Source organism: Aspergillus pseudodeflectus (genome assembly GCF_044049435.1).
Source record: "Aspergillus pseudodeflectus strain CBS 756.74 chromosome Unknown BJX68scaffold_48, whole genome shotgun sequence".
NCBI lineage: Eukaryota > Fungi > Ascomycota > Eurotiomycetes > Eurotiales > Aspergillaceae > Aspergillus > Aspergillus pseudodeflectus.
In genome coordinates, this window is record NW_027263824.1 from 116,943 (window position 1) to 131,652 (window position 14,710).

The 14,710-nt window shown below is 53.1% G+C and overlaps 7 protein-coding genes across 7 annotated transcripts; 4 read left to right on the top strand and 3 right to left on the bottom strand.

Annotated features, from left to right (window-relative positions):
• Nucleotides 1-722: 722 nt before the first annotated feature.
• On the top strand, nt 723-1,988 carry BJX68DRAFT_257574 (TauD/TfdA dioxygenase family protein; the record flags this gene model as incomplete). The annotated part of the gene is made up of 5 exons (XM_071043374.1): nt 723-942; nt 992-1,086; nt 1,134-1,575; nt 1,629-1,732; nt 1,782-1,988. 5 exons carry the CDS (start codon nt 723-725, stop codon nt 1,986-1,988), a joined length of 1,068 nt encoding a protein of 355 aa, XP_070895398.1.
• Nucleotides 1,989-2,263: 275 nt separating this feature from the next.
• Nucleotides 2,264-3,390, top strand: BJX68DRAFT_270358 (class I SAM-dependent methyltransferase; the record flags this gene model as incomplete). The annotated part of the gene is made up of 3 exons (XM_071046624.1): nt 2,264-2,586; nt 2,649-3,316; nt 3,365-3,390. The coding sequence occupies 3 exons, from the start codon at nt 2,264-2,266 to the stop codon at nt 3,388-3,390; spliced, it is 1,017 nt and encodes a 338-aa protein (XP_070895399.1).
• A 63-nt stretch (nt 3,391-3,453) lies between these two features.
• BJX68DRAFT_278136 (FAD binding domain-containing protein) lies at nt 3,454-5,590 on the bottom strand (the record flags this gene model as incomplete). The annotated part of the gene is made up of 5 exons (XM_071048472.1): nt 3,454-4,342; nt 4,393-4,433; nt 4,483-4,721; nt 4,780-5,218; nt 5,330-5,590. 5 exons carry the CDS (start codon nt 5,588-5,590, stop codon nt 3,454-3,456), a joined length of 1,869 nt encoding a protein of 622 aa, XP_070895400.1.
• Nucleotides 5,591-6,155: 565 nt separating this feature from the next.
• BJX68DRAFT_270360 (caleosin family protein) lies at nt 6,156-7,108 on the top strand (the record flags this gene model as incomplete). Its single annotated transcript, XM_071046625.1, has 4 exons — nt 6,156-6,329; nt 6,411-6,797; nt 6,853-6,945; nt 7,001-7,108. 4 exons carry the CDS (start codon nt 6,156-6,158, stop codon nt 7,106-7,108), a joined length of 762 nt encoding a protein of 253 aa, XP_070895401.1.
• On the bottom strand, nt 7,044-9,848 carry BJX68DRAFT_157703 (Zn(II)2Cys6 transcription factor). The gene is made up of 2 exons (XM_071036792.1): nt 9,241-9,848; nt 7,044-9,183 (listed from the first exon to the last, which is right to left on the bottom strand). Exons 1-2 carry the CDS (start codon nt 9,709-9,711, stop codon nt 7,261-7,263), a joined length of 2,394 nt encoding a protein of 797 aa, XP_070895402.1. The 5' UTR covers nt 9,712-9,848; the 3' UTR covers nt 7,044-7,260.
• A 205-nt stretch (nt 9,849-10,053) lies between these two features.
• On the bottom strand, nt 10,054-12,059 carry BJX68DRAFT_157727 (class-II fumarase/aspartase family protein). The gene is made up of 3 exons (XM_071036794.1): nt 11,408-12,059; nt 11,117-11,356; nt 10,054-11,059 (listed from the first exon to the last, which is right to left on the bottom strand). The coding sequence occupies exons 1-3, from the start codon at nt 11,608-11,610 to the stop codon at nt 10,150-10,152; spliced, it is 1,353 nt and encodes a 450-aa protein (XP_070895403.1). The 5' UTR covers nt 11,611-12,059; the 3' UTR covers nt 10,054-10,149.
• A 574-nt stretch (nt 12,060-12,633) lies between these two features.
• Nucleotides 12,634-14,424, top strand: BJX68DRAFT_270363 (fungal specific transcription factor domain-containing protein; the record flags this gene model as incomplete). The annotated part of the gene is made up of 2 exons (XM_071046626.1): nt 12,634-13,424; nt 13,476-14,424. The coding sequence occupies 2 exons, from the start codon at nt 12,634-12,636 to the stop codon at nt 14,422-14,424; spliced, it is 1,740 nt and encodes a 579-aa protein (XP_070895404.1).
• Nucleotides 14,425-14,710: the final 286 nt, after the last annotated feature.

The window sequence follows — 14,710 nt, forward strand, 5'->3', positions numbered from 1 at the left end:
GGACACAAGGCAGAAAAGACAAGAGTGATATGCAAAGACAGACTGCGGCAGGCTCTTCCTTATATACACACCTCTATCTACACATTTCTGGGCGGATGCGACGGCGATGAGCATTTCGTTCTGTAGTTATTCGCAATCGGCGAGTCTCCCACAGCCGTTGGTGAAGAAGCGTGAGACCGAAGCCAACCCGGCACTAACGCATTGCACAACCAGCAGGTCCGAGCACGACATCGCGGGGTGGCGCTGATCAAGCCCTGAAACGAGACCAGCCTATGGCCTTGGAAAGCCGTCTGTTTCACTTGGGATTTCTCCAGAAGCTGCTAGCAAGCAGGTTGATGCAGAATGTCTTCTTTCAAGGCTGATATATGACTACAATTCGAATCTGCATCGTGATAAGGGTCGCTGTAGAATCCTCAGCCAAGAGCACCCCCGGAATCGACCAAAAGCCCTAATCCCACTCGGGTAGGACGACCGGCGGATCCTGCAGCCCTCCGAGAATTTCGCCGGAGCCCCGCCGACCACGCCCCGCCGCTCCTGCTGACTCGTGCACGAATCTTGTCAGACCTGATGGCTCGACCCTCAAACATGGGGAACCCGAAGAACCATGACACACGGCACCGCCCGGCTCGACGGTGGAGATGAGTATATGAATGTCGCCATCCAGGCCCAAAGTAGTCGCCTGAACGTGCACTCCTATCTAGCCCCCTACCAAGTCAATCAAAATGCCAACCGTTATCGAAGAAACTCATTCGCCCATCCGTGGCGGGCACCCCGACGCTCGTCCTCGGATTTCCCGGCCGCTCGAGTACTCTGGAAGCCTCGACCGATACCAGCACCAGGACCTGACCCCGGTCATTGGCAGGGAGTATGAAGGCCTCCAAGTCGCCGAGATCCTGCAGTCCCCAGACCGGGACCAATTAATCCAGGACCTTGCCGCTACCAGTAGGCTGAATCAACCTCTTTCTTTTATGGTCAAGACTGACGGAATCAGTTTCGAGTCGCGGCGTGGTCTTCCTCCGTAATCAAGATGTCACACCGCAGCAAATGCGTGATTTTGCTGAGAAACTGACATTATTAGCCGGCTGCGTGAGTCGCTCGTGGCTATTTCCCGTAAGCGTACTGACAAGTCGCAGCCGGAATCATCAGGGCTACACGTCCATCCCCTCACAGAAGAGGGAAGCGAACTCGGCGACCAGATCAGCGTGATCAGTAGCGAGAAGCAGAAGAAAGGCGGCGGCCTCACGCATCAGCTCAGCGATGTCAGTCGCTTTGCTTCCGCCGGATGGCACACAGACATCAGCTTTGAGCGTGTCCCTTCGGATTACGCGATGCTCAAAATCCACACTCTCCCAGAGACCGGAGGCGATACCATGTGGGCGTCAGGATACGAGATATATGACCGCCTATCGCCAGAGATGGCTTCTTTCTTGGAGCGCTTGACTGCGACACACGATGCGACCTTCTTCCATGAGGAGGCTCGGAGACTGGGTAATCCCTTGCGAAAGGGCATTCGTGGGTCACCACTAAATCAGGGAGATGAGCTTACGGCCATACATCCTGTGATCCGAACAAATCGTACGTTGCTCTCAATCTAGTGGACTTGCGAATACGTGACTGACAAGAGACAGCTGTCACCGGATGGAAGTCTGTATATGTCAACAAGGGCTTTACGAAGCGCATTAACGGAGTCACCAAGGATGAGTCTGATGTGCTCCTTCAGTACCTCTTCAATGTGAGCTGGCTGCCTGCAATGGCTTGGACTAATGCTGATCCATATGTAGCTCGTTACTCAGAATCATGATGCGCAGGTGCGGTTCAAGTGGCGGAAGAACGATCTCGCCATTTGGGACAATCGCTCAACATATCACTGTGCGACGTACGACTATGCAGAGACACGAACAGGCGACCGAGTGTGTAGTCTGGGAGAAGCACCTTACTTGGATTTGAATTCGCGATCACGGAAGCAGGCACTGAGTCAGGGGCGATGAGGTGTAGATAAGAATAGCAAAAGTAGGGCTGTTTGCGGTGGTGTTGACGTCATACTGAATCGGGTAATCCCACCAAAGCTTCTCAACAGTCGTCACCCTCTCATCAGACCCCAAGCTTAATCTCCGCGGAATATACATCCTGTGCCAATGGTTCACTCGGGAGCAACAGCTGTTCCTGCCGTCGGTGAGGCTTCCGGCCAGGTCGTCTGCTATAAAAGGGAACCTCGAGGTACCACACCTCCACGCTCCTTCCCATCAGTAAAAAGCACATCACAATGTTGGAAAATATCATTCAGCCCCGGTTCGGCGTCAAGGCGCATCCCTTTCAGCGTGCTCCGACTGAGCAGATTATTGACATTCGCTCGGACAAGAAGGGTCTTGAGCTGCGCGAATCTCTGCAGCAGAGCATCCACAATGAGAGCGCAGCACTCCCCGATCTTCTTCTGTGGGACGAGCCCGGTCTGAAGTACTTTGAACATGTCACCTATTGTCCTTCCTATTACCTGACACGAGAGGAAATTGGTCTGCTGCAGGCCTACTGCCGAGAGATCGCTGCCCGGATCCCGGCAGGGAGTATGCTCGTTGAGCTTGGAAGCGGGTGAGCATTCCTCGTGGCCCCTTGTGGACTCTTGTCGAAGACAGTGAACTGACAGCCATAAGAAACCTCCGCAAGACAAAAATCCTCCTCGACGCCCTCGAAGAACTCGGTCGCCCCGTCGACTACTTCGCCCTCGACGTCTCCTACCCCGAGCTCCAGCGTACCCTCCGCCCCGTCTCCTCGGGGATCTACCGCCACGTTCGGTGCTTCGGTCTCCTAGGCACGTACGATGATGGGCGAACATGGCTGCAACATCCTGATCTTCAGTCGCGACCGAAGACGATTCTATACCTTGGTTCGACGCTGGGGAATTTCGAGAAGGCCGACGCGGCGGAGTTCCTCTCGAGCTTTGCGCAGGCCGACAGCTCGTTCTTGCTTGGTTTGGATGGGTGTAAAGACGAGGAACGAGTTCTCAATGCATACAATGATCCGGATGGGATGAACCAGCGGTTTGTCAAGAACGGACTCAAACACGCAAACAGGGTCTTAGGACGCGAGGCTTTCGACCTCGATAAGTGGCGAGTTGTAGGAGATTGGGATGCAGAGAAGGGAGCGCACAGTCAGATCTATTACCCACGCGTCGATGTATCCTTGGACGGGGTACGGATTCCCGCTGGTCGGAAGTTGCTGGCTGTGCGCAGTCACAAGTACGATGCTGCGGATCGGGATGCTCTATGCCAGAGGGCTGGACTGCACGTTCTAGACTCGTGGTCTTCGCAGAGCGATTATAGTAAGTGACCCTCGTTCGTTCGATTGCATATGCTAACTAAGCGTGCAGACTTACTATACTTAACCAGCAAATGAGTTTTGACGATGCCGGAGAAAGATCACCATAGATAGCTCTATAGCTCTAATACAGCGTAATTATTAATTATCTACCGAGTTCCTCACATGCCATCTAGATATGTAGCTCTCCAGCTGCGCCTCTTCGCCCATAGCTACCACCATTGCTACGTGCTGGTCTGGGCGGACAAGCACGAGACAACCAGTGCCCTCGGGGATTCCATACTCGCGGTAAGCATGACCGCTGCCTTGACCGTAGGAATCGTCGTCCGCAAATACCTTGCCGTAATCCCAGCCCAGCTTCTCGTCGAACGGACGGAAGATCTCTGGTAGATCCATGAAGTTGACGGACGATCTGGAACCGGCATGGATCAAGATCACCTCGAGGGTCATATGCCCATTTCTCAATGGTACTGCCCGTCTGGAACCCGACAAGAGTGGCTGCCTGCGGAAGTTATCAGCGAATGCCCTCAGACGGTCAACCTGCTGCGCCTGACACAAATCACCGGCCAAGACAAGCAGTCTCCACGCTCCGTTACTCGAGAGAACATTCGCCAGCTGTACCGTCGATCCATCGGCATAGTTGACCACCGGACAACTGCGCATCCTCATCCCAACAGTGATATGCTTTGCCTTTGCCGGACCGCTCTTCGATGCAACAAGCAAGCTCTCCGGATACGTCACCTCAACACCCGACATGAACCCCGCGTGCTCATCGCGTATCTGACTGACATGGCTAATAGATCCTCCCGTTCGCTCGTAAGCCTCCACAAGCTCGGCATCCATCTTCATTAGCTGCTCGGCGACAGGATGTCGCTCGCTTTCGTACGTCTTGAGGATCGTCGGCTGTGCCACTCCTGTTATTACGGATCCGAGCTTCCAGATGAGGTTGTATGTATCTTGTATCGAGACGTTCATTCCCTGTCCGGCTTTGGGCGAGTGTGTATGGGCTGCGTCTCCGGCTAGGAATACACTATACCAGCCATTTAGCGGGATTCCAAGGGATGAAGGATGATGACATACCGATTCTTTACCTGGCTGCTCGTGACGAGGCCCTGTTTTATCTGCCCGCTATCAGAATATCACACAATATTAGGATAAGGGCTGTCATACCGGATATATCGACCACCAGTCGCAGTACTCGTACTTCAGCGTGTACGGCTCCATGATCCGTTGAGCCAGTTGGATTATCGCGTCTGGCGACTTCTCCTCCGTCTGCTCCAGGGCTTCCTTCTCGAGATCAGAACGCCCCGTCAGTTGGAGATAGAACCGGACGAGATGATTCTCCCTAGGCGCGGTCATGATACTGCCGTACTTGTCTGAGTGGATGGCGCAGGATTGGCGGATGTCGGCTGGCTGGGTTAGCTCATCCTTCCCAAATGACCGGTATGTGAAGGAATGATCCCATACGAAAGTCGGTAATCGGCACAATATCAATAACGGCCCACATCGAATCCGTAGATTTCGACTCCAACGGCACCCCGAGCTGTTCCCGAACCAGACTCCGTGCCCCATCACACGCAACCACGTACTGCGCCTGGATAACCTCCGTCACCTCCGCGTGGCCATGTTCGCCTGCAGTGCCATCTTGTATAGCATCTACCATCCGATCGGCGCGGACACTTTTTACTTCGACGGAAATGGGGTGTGTAGGGTCATTGGTGAAGTAGATCTTATCAGCCCTCTTGTTCCGTTCAATTGAGAGGTGTCCTTGATCATTGATATAGTCGATTATCACCTGCTCCACCTGGCCCTGGTTCAGGAGCATCTGGCCGAACCGTGAGAGGCCTTCCCGCTGCGAGCGCATACGTTGCTGGCACTCGAGTCTTCCGGACTCTGCGTTGACTCCCTACACCGTCAGCACTATCCATCCGCTCAATCCCTCCCTCATCTCGGACAAACCAAGGAACAGCGAACAGGAAGAAGCAAAAAAAAAAAAAGAGAGAGACATCAAACATACCCAATAACTCATCTCAACCTCATGCACCCCTTTCCGGGTAATCGAATCCACAATCCCAAAACTATCAAAGATCTCCAGCGTGCGACTATGGATCCCATCGGCATGCCCCGTCGCCGTGCGCGCGGCCTTCAGATCGATGATCCGCGTGGACATGCAACTGGGGTCGGATGTGACAAATTGGCTTGCCCAACACGCGGCCATTAGGCCCGCGGGGCCTGCGCCGATTACTAGGAGGTCTGTTTGAGTTGTTCGGAGAGCCATTCCGTATGTATCTTCAACACAGCGCGATGGCTTTTAAGGTTCATATGTGGTGGTGCGGATGTGACTGGCGAATGCGGGACGTCGGATTCGTTTTCCGCAGATGAGCAGAAGCTTAATGACGTGGCGGGGTGCTTTATCGAGACACCAGAAGCATATCTAAGCATTTTGGGCTCTTGAGGCTATACAGATGGATTTACCACACCTCCTCAGAGCCGTGATAGCTCCTCGAACCCCAAGTCTAGAATCGTAAAGACCAATTGCCTGAGGACATGATGATGTATAGTGATTGAATGACATCACCGCATCATGACGTACACACTACGACCACTCTCCCTTATGATGCTCTCGGCCCGGCGAGTAGACGATAGACTATGGTAATTTGAAAATAAACAGGGGTTACAGGATCATAATGATCGGAAATACTCCATAATCACATGTCAACCAGCTCATCGCGTTCTCTCAAAGGTGATATCATTCGATATATATAATCACCTCCACCCCCAGACGAACTCGTCTGGAAATACAAACAGAACGTACCACCAAGAACCAGAACAAGACAATCACCATGGGAGAAAACGAAAAAGACCGCCTCTCCGTAACCGCCAAGAACTGCAGCGTGACTTCCAAGCGCCTGCCAGCAACGTACATCGACTCGTACATCAAGAACCCCGGCGTCGCGCGGACCAATGTCGTCGTCGGCGACGAGTCGAAGACGTCGATGAAGGATTTCCACGATTTTGTATTGCCCCTTTCCCTTTCCCTTCTCTTGTCTACAGCCTCTCGCGAGCTGAAGCCACTGTGTACTAACTGATATTGATAGACACCCATGCAACAGCACATCCTCTTCTGGGACCGCGACCGGGACGGCCAGATCTATCCGTACGACACCTACACGGGCTTCCGGGACCTCGGGTTCAACATGCTCTTTTCCTTCCTCGCGGTATTGATCATCAACCTCAACTTCTCGTACCCGACACGGCTGGCACACTCCATTATCCCAGACCCGCGGTTCCGCGTGTACGTCGATAGCATCTACAAGGCGAAGCACGGGTCCGATAGCGGGGCGTTTGATGCGGAGGGACGGTTTGTGCCGCAGGCGTTTGAGGACATGTTTTCGAAGTATGATCGCGATCATGATGGGGCGTTGACCTTTCGCGAGTTGTTTGATATGATGCATGGGAATCGGTGTGCGGCGGATCCCTTCGGAGTACGAACCCCCTCTCGCGCTTAGAATCATTCGCGCAGCATGCTAACACAGACAGTGGGGAGCTGCATTCTTTGAGTGGGTGACGACGTGGCTACTTATCCAGAAGGACGGGAAGATATACAAGGATGATTTGCAGGGCGTATATGATGTAAGATTAATTCTGTTCAACCGATCGCTAAAATACAGGACTAATCAAAGGACAGGGCTCCCTGTTCTGGAAGATCAAGGAGGCAAGGGATTCCGGTGAGGGTTGGTCGCAAGGATTCGGACTCGGCGGCGACGGTTTCGTCGGAGGTACCAAGATTGCTTGAACCTGACGAGAATGATCCACCGTGCGACCGCATGCAGACTGCATCTTGCGAATGCGAACGACCAATTCTAAATCGTGGCATCGTGAGATAGTACGGCCGTATAGACAACATCAACATGGCTCAAACGAGCGCTTATTGTAATCACCAGTAACCTAGCTCGGGTTCTTGTAGAGCGGAATCTCATCGTAGGGCGTCTCGATAGCTGGATGAACAGTCATGTTATGCGGCAGCTTCATGTACTGCTCGGTAAAGGCAGCTCCCTCCATAAATTCAGCTGCCTCATGAATGGGTGAAATCACCGGCTGGGCGGTCATCGAAGCCCGCAGATCTTGTTCTGGCGAGAACATCCGCAGTACCGTAGACTGAGGTTCTGCCCCGAAGAACAGGCGATTGTAAATGCTGTTGCAAACCTCCCAAGCTCGTCTTGCAGGGACGCTGATGGCTCCCAGACTATACAACCAATCCAGTCCCTTTTCTAAATGCAGCGTAATGTGAGAAGCACCGTCGGCATGGAACCGTACGCAGAATTCCATTTCGATCAGGAGCACGGTGACCGACTGCATGAGGTAATGCAAAACACACCACCATGGGGAAACCTGAACCAGCCAGAATGCGTCGGGCTTGTCGGGCAGTAGATCTAGCAATTCACACGCGGAGTCGATACAGATATGGGCAATCCGCTGTTGACTGAGCGCCGAAGCTTCATTGGGCGCACGCTGTCTTTCCGAGCGACACAAAGACGGCCGGCTGAGCGTGATGCGCAGACTGTAATACCGAAATGCTAAACTCCATCGCTGGCGCTCAAAGTGGGTCGAGGGATGGCGGATTTTGAATTGAAACACGGGTGGAATACGGCTGAGCCATTCGTCCGTCTCTTGAACGAGATCCATGATGGATGCACTGATAGTCAGCCACGGCCGTCGAGCGAACCCAGGGCTATACAACGAGTCGATAGCGCGTCGCATGATCACAGTCAGATCCACAAAGTAGAAAAAGTAGAAAGAATTGCTGGGTGAAATGTCCATCGGGCTCAGGAACGCATCTTGCATGAGCACGGCGCGTCCCAAGCCTGGCGAGTCCCAGGAATTGGCTCTTCGCTGCGAGCTTAATGCCAGCATATACTCGGTGCGGGCTGCAAAGTCCGTGAGCAACCGCGATGCTGCCGGCTCTCGGAACTGTTCTTCGTCGAACGGAATTGGCAACGGTGTCGTGCTAAACTTGTCTGGTGCACTAGTAGGCCGACCTGTCATGATGGCCAGAGTATTCTCTAACGTGTAGATTGACCACCAGACCCGGTACCGGATCTCTTTGGACAAGTTTGACGTCTCTTTGCTTTCACTGCGGAGATTGACACCCAGAGCAATGGCAGACCGGACTGAGACACCACACGCTCTCCAGGAGCGGTTTATATGGCCAATAGCCATTAGGAAGAATGCCGTCAGCCCTTCAACCTGGACCTGCTGAAGATTAGGGTGCTCGAGGAGCTGGCTTTCGGTGAAGCTCAGCTTGCGCGCTCTAGTAAAGCAAACCATCGGACTCTCTGCCTCGCTGACCCACGGCTTTGAGACCAGTTGGGCGAATTTCGATGCAAGCGCAAAGACCAGATTTAGAATCGTCAACCATCGCTTGGTCGGATGAATGTCCGGTCGCGTATAGTACATCTCATACTGCTGCATAAACGGAATCTTGGCTATGATAGGGAATGACGGATGAACGGTGAAGAAATAGCAATCTAATAGCTTATCGGCGACATCTCGGGGTGGGCGACCGTATGGATCAATGCTGGCATCCAGGACCAACTCTTCATCGTCGAGGAAGTAGCAGACGGAGGTTAAGGACTGGGATTTATTTGAGACTTCGGAGTCAAGGAACGGCGTGTCTTTCTCGAGGACCTGGTACAGCTCGTTGATCCACGACATCTCCGAAGGACCACCCATGAACCCAATTGCTTGCAACGCTTTATCCTTGTGGAAATCCTCCTGGATGTATTCAATGCCGAAAGAGCGGGTTTGGCTGTGGGCTGAACCGTGGTTCGCTTGGTCGGGATTTGCATGGTCGGGATCGGGACTGGAATACTACGCCAAGATTAGTGTCAATGCGGTACGGCAAGAGGTTGAATACTAGGGAAATACCTGAGCGCGTGTTCGGCTGATGAGCTCCTTATCCTGGCTGTCAAGACGCGGCTGAATCTCAGTGAGAAGCCGATCGTATGCTTGAACCTGCTTCTCCAGGTCCTGCAGCCGTTTTTCCATCGCCTCCCGCTTCCCATCCACGTATACACATTCCATGCCCATACTGGTACAACGACCACACGGATTATGGCCATTGCACTTTGTCTTTTGCTCCCTGCACTCGATGCAGGCTCGCTTCACTCGACGATTACCGTACGTACGTAGTTGCGAGATCCGCGGGATGGCGACTTTGGAAACGGCCGCCGAGGGCTCGAAGGGAGCGATACGCATGGCTGCCGGCGAAGGGGAGAGCATCATGCCGGATGAGGAGACTGGTTGTTGGTCTGAAGCCTCCGAGGGAGTGCGGGGATAGGGGACGACGCGAAAGACCGCATGGTTGCCTTGAGGGCGAGGGGGCTTGTTTGAGTGCATGGCATCGGAGACGTTGCGCAACAGTGAGGCCACGAAAGTCCCATTATGTACAAGTCCATCGCTGAGGATGGCGGAAGGGAGGCAAAGAGAAAAAAAAAAAAGGCGACCAGATCCCAGGAGGAGGAGACCCGAGAATCTGCAATAGCCTGAAAGAGAGGCAGAAGAGGAGTCGCGCTCGAGGTTCCGGAGAGGTTGCCAGCCTGCCACAGGCCGGAAGTTACCGCCGATTGGCGGATGGAACTTCCGCCCACCCCACTTACTCAAATCTGCGTCCCAGCGACGTCTGGCTGTGCAGATAAGGCTCGTGATTTGCCCTGCGAAATTTATCCAGCTCCTCGGGATACGTCTAGCGGCACAGCTCCTGCGGAACACAGATCTTCGACACATTATTCATTGGAACTCCAGATTCTAGCTGACATTTCTACTGGTCCAACGCGCTCACCCCAGGGCGCCAACAACTGCGTCCACCATCCGCTGACTCGCCCCCAGATATTGCAGAGGATCGCACAGGCTAGCCAGCTGATCCGCAGGAAGCGTCTTGTTAAGCTCGGAATTCTCTTGCAGAACTTCTAACAGGCTCCGGTTCCCCTCAATCGCTGTCTTGCAGGCGTCATAGACCACATCGTGGGCCTTTTGCCGACCGAGGACAGGCGCCAACCCCATCATCACGGCTTCCCCGACGATTAGCCCGCGGGTGGAATGCAGGTTCCGACTCATCGAGTCCACCTTGACCACCAGTCCGCCCAATGCAAAGTTAGTCTGATGCAAGGCGCCCACGGCGGTGATGAACGCCTCGGGGATAGCAACCCATTCCAGATGCCAAGGCCCAGAAGCGCGCTCAAAATCAGTAACCATTGCATCTAGTCCTAGACTAGCGTTGGACCGCAGCAGTTTTGATGCCGCGAGGATCACCTCGCTTGAGATGGGGTTTCGTTTCTGGGGCATTGTGGACGAGGCGCCACGGTGCGGAACGAATGGCTCTGAAACCTCGTCAAACTCGTTGGAGGACATGACAATCAAGTCTAGTGCAATTTTGCCAAGCGTGCCTCCAATGAGTGCGAGGAAGTTGAGTATTTCCGCTATCGTATCGCGCGCAACGTGCCATGTGATCAAAGGGTCCCTCAGGCCGAGCTCTTTGGCCAACTCTGCCCGTACTTTGAGGCCAGTGTCGGGATCCTGCAGCGACGCCAGCGTCCCTGCAGCGCCACCAAATTGGACGAGTAGACATCTCCGCTCGATCTCCTCGAGTCGCTCCTGATGGCGCAAGATACTCGAGAGGTATACGGCACATTTGTAGCCAAACGTACAGGGAAGAGCGTGTTGGAGATGAGTGCGGCCCGCCATGGGTCTTGTCCGATTAGCGCTAGGCTTGTGAGAACTGGTGGGGGTGTCAGTGTACACTCACGTATCCCGATACTTTTGTGCGAGTCCCTGCAAAGTCCCAGCCAACGTCTGCAGCTCCCTGCGTACAAGTTGGAGGCCGCATTTCATTTGTAGCACAGAGGCATCATCCATGATGTCTTGAGTGGTCGCACCCCAATGGATGTACTTGGACATTTCTCCGGGCGTGCCATTGACCAGTTGTTTCACGAGGGGTAGCACCGGGTAACCAACGATATCCGTCTCTCGAGCCAGAAGGTCGAAACTACAGACCGGAAAAGTTAGCGCCGTAAACAGAGAAAGGTCAGTCACATACTCGAGGGAAATGCTTTTGAACGCATCAGTAATCGCCGTGCCAGCATCTGCGGGGATCACGCCAACGGCTGCCTCAGCACGCGCAAGGGCGGCCTCCACTTCAACCAGAAATCCAACGTACGCATCGTCGGTGAAGATTTCGCGAACCTCCGCGGTTCCGAACAGATTCCTAAACACACGCGAGTCAAGGGCAGAGACGGCCATGTTGAGAGTGCCCAAAGAGAAATAGCTGGGACATCCTTGCGTTCAAGGGACGCGAAGCCATGTTTTTATGCTCCGTCCTTGAGTGCTGCAGTGGTGGGCCCCGCTGCTGATCGGGATACGGCCTTTTTCCGGCGCTAACGATGACAGGAAATGAGTGGTTTGAAACAAAGACAAAGTAACGTGACAGCGAGAACATGGAATGAAGTGATTCAACTTCAAGAATCTGGAGATGGCTGCCATGGTAAGCATCCTGCTTGTTGTTGCTGTAGGAAGCTTTGTCTCCGCGACGGTTCCTGGCACCGTAATACAGTAAGCACGTGACGACACTCTTTGCCAAGAGTCTAGTCATCCTCTCTGAGTGTGCTGCACTCTGCGACTTCATCCTCCTCTTATCCACGCTGGCGATGGAAATTCCTTTGAATCATCCTCCTAGAAAGCTTGGCCAAGCATGGTACGTTGTTAATCAATCTTGCGAGCGCTAGCTGACAGTCCAATTAGCGATAGATGTCGAAAGTACGCGCACACCATATCATGCGCGATATGCTCTCAAACGTCTGCTAACGAACGGCTTCGGAAAGAAAAAAGATCAAGTGTGATGGCGAGCTTCCTAAGGTCTGATTTGGATATGCACCCCATATTGTCCGAATTGACTTGTTGACATCACAGTAGTGCCGGAATTGCACTAGAGGGGGAAAGCCATGCGAAGCTTCAGCGCCGCTGCAGAGGAACACTCGAGTGAGAGGGTCTGTTCCTTTTTTTCTTTTTTTTCGTCTTGATGGCCTAGCTCACGGCAGTAGATTTGTTACGGATGATAAACACGTCCAAGGCCTACAATCCCAACTCCTCGAATGCCAGCGAGCCTTGCAATCCGAACGTGAAACCAACAATCTCTTACGGCAGCAGTTAGCGGAGCAGCAGAATCAGTCGGCATCAGCCGACTCACTTTTAGTCGCTCCAACTACTTATCATGGGGATCGCTCTGCCTTCCTGAACCCACCCTCGGTGCTTGGTGGGCCTAAACTCATGTCCGATGATTCCTCGCATGTAATTAAACACATGGGACGATTGGTTCACGACGTCACCGGCGTTAGTCGCTTTGCAGGCTCAACAACCGGCGTTCATTTCATTCTGAGCGTTGAGGATTCATGCAAGCAGGCATTGTATCTGACCGAGAGCTTCCCCGATAGCTGCTACAGTCTTTACCTAGCAGGATCAGCCATAGGAGCCAACAAAGCCACAAGTCCCGCTACCCCAGACGGCTATCATCAGATTTGGAATTTATCGAGCCCTGAAATTCTTGAACTTTTGGGCCACCCACTTGACTTTTACGTGGCCCAGATTGACGAGTTCCTTGGATGCTGGGAGGCATTTTGCCCAGTTTTGGCACGGAAAGAAACGGTCGATGCCGTTTGCAAGATGCTGGAAGGGATACAGGACCGTGCTATGGCGGACGGTGTTGATAATAGCACCCTCTGCGTTTTGTTCTCTATAATGAGCATTAACAACCTTGGGCGGCCTATTTCCCATCCAGTCCGTGATCAAATAGGACGACTGGTCAGCCCTAACTCAATCTTCGACAGCTTACAGTCCCGCCTCGTCGCTCGTGGGGATCTTTATAGTTTACAAGGGCTTGTTCTACTTTCCTTCTACTACCAGCTCACCGGCCAGTCGCTTGGCCTGATCAAAGTCAACGGGTCAATGGTTCGAATTGCTCAGTCTCTTGGTCTTCATCGACATGCTCGACGGTTTCGAATGAACGTCGGGGAGATTGAACTGCGCAAGCGACTGTGGTGGTGGGTTTACATATTTGACCGGTATGAACTGCCCATGATTTCCAGGAAGCACTTTGGAGCTAACTTTGGTAGGGTCACGGCAATAGTGCATGGCCTTCCGCCTCTGATTAGCGATGATGATGTCGACAACGAACTTCCGACAGACTGCCATATCGATGACTTCGCCGCGACGGAGATTCACCATCCTCTTCCAGGCCAGACGACCCCTGTGTCGTTCTTCAACCATTATGCTACCCTCAGCAAGAAAATGTCCTCCATTCTGGATCTTCTATATACTACAACCCGGCGTCGTCAGGGCGTTGCCAAGATTGAGCGGCTTGACAGGGATATTAGGGTGTGGAGCCAGAACCTCGGCTTGGGCGACGCTCCAGAACCAGACTTACATTCACACCCAACGACCAGCGGCTGCGGCGCCCTGCTATTCTATCTGCGGCTCTTGTCTCGGTTTTGTATCTTACTGATTCATCGGCCCGGGCTCACTTTCGACGACAGCACTTCAGAATTCGCCGATTGTCTCGGCGCATGTGTCAAAGCAAGTACTGATCTTATACATCTTTTAGGGTTGCCGGACCTCGGGCACTCTTTCCTCTCATGCTGCCCCATAGGACCGGGTGTGGTCTTTCAGTGCGCTCTTATGCATATCTTCTATCACTGCAAGTCGAAAACCCTCAACCTTTTGAGTTTTTCCACGCTCCAAGAATCAACCGATCTGATATTGCACGTCATTACCGTACTAGAAAAGTGTCGCCCAGATCCCCGCACAGCTCCTTCGGGAGACTCTTCTCACGATGACCGCCAAACTCGATCCATTGATTCCGCCATTGCCGTCTTGAGAAATTTGACACTGCTGCTACAGCACGACAGCTCCGGATTTACCTCTTGGCCGACCGGACCGCTACTGCCTAATATACCATATAGTTTGCCTTCGAGTTCACTGTATGATCTGAATTATATGACGGTGATGGATTGGGCTCAGGACATCTCGGACACCTTCGGTCATTTGCCTGATTTAGGTGGTTAATCTGACATTTTTCTATGCCTTTGCATACTCTTGCTTGCAAGAACGAGAGAGGCTTGTCCAAGTCGTCGGATTGCGGGTTGGGTTGCCGCCTCTCGTTTGAAACCAGCTCCAGACCGAGAATTACCTTCCAGCTACATCTCCAGTAGCACGTCCATTTAGATGTGCTGAATTACGCCCAATAAGTATCTAGCCCAGTTCAAAGCTGCCGCGGTGCTAGGGTCAGGATCGGGCGAGGCACGTAATTTGGACTTTATTCCGCCCCACTCATCGGTATAAAGGCGTTATT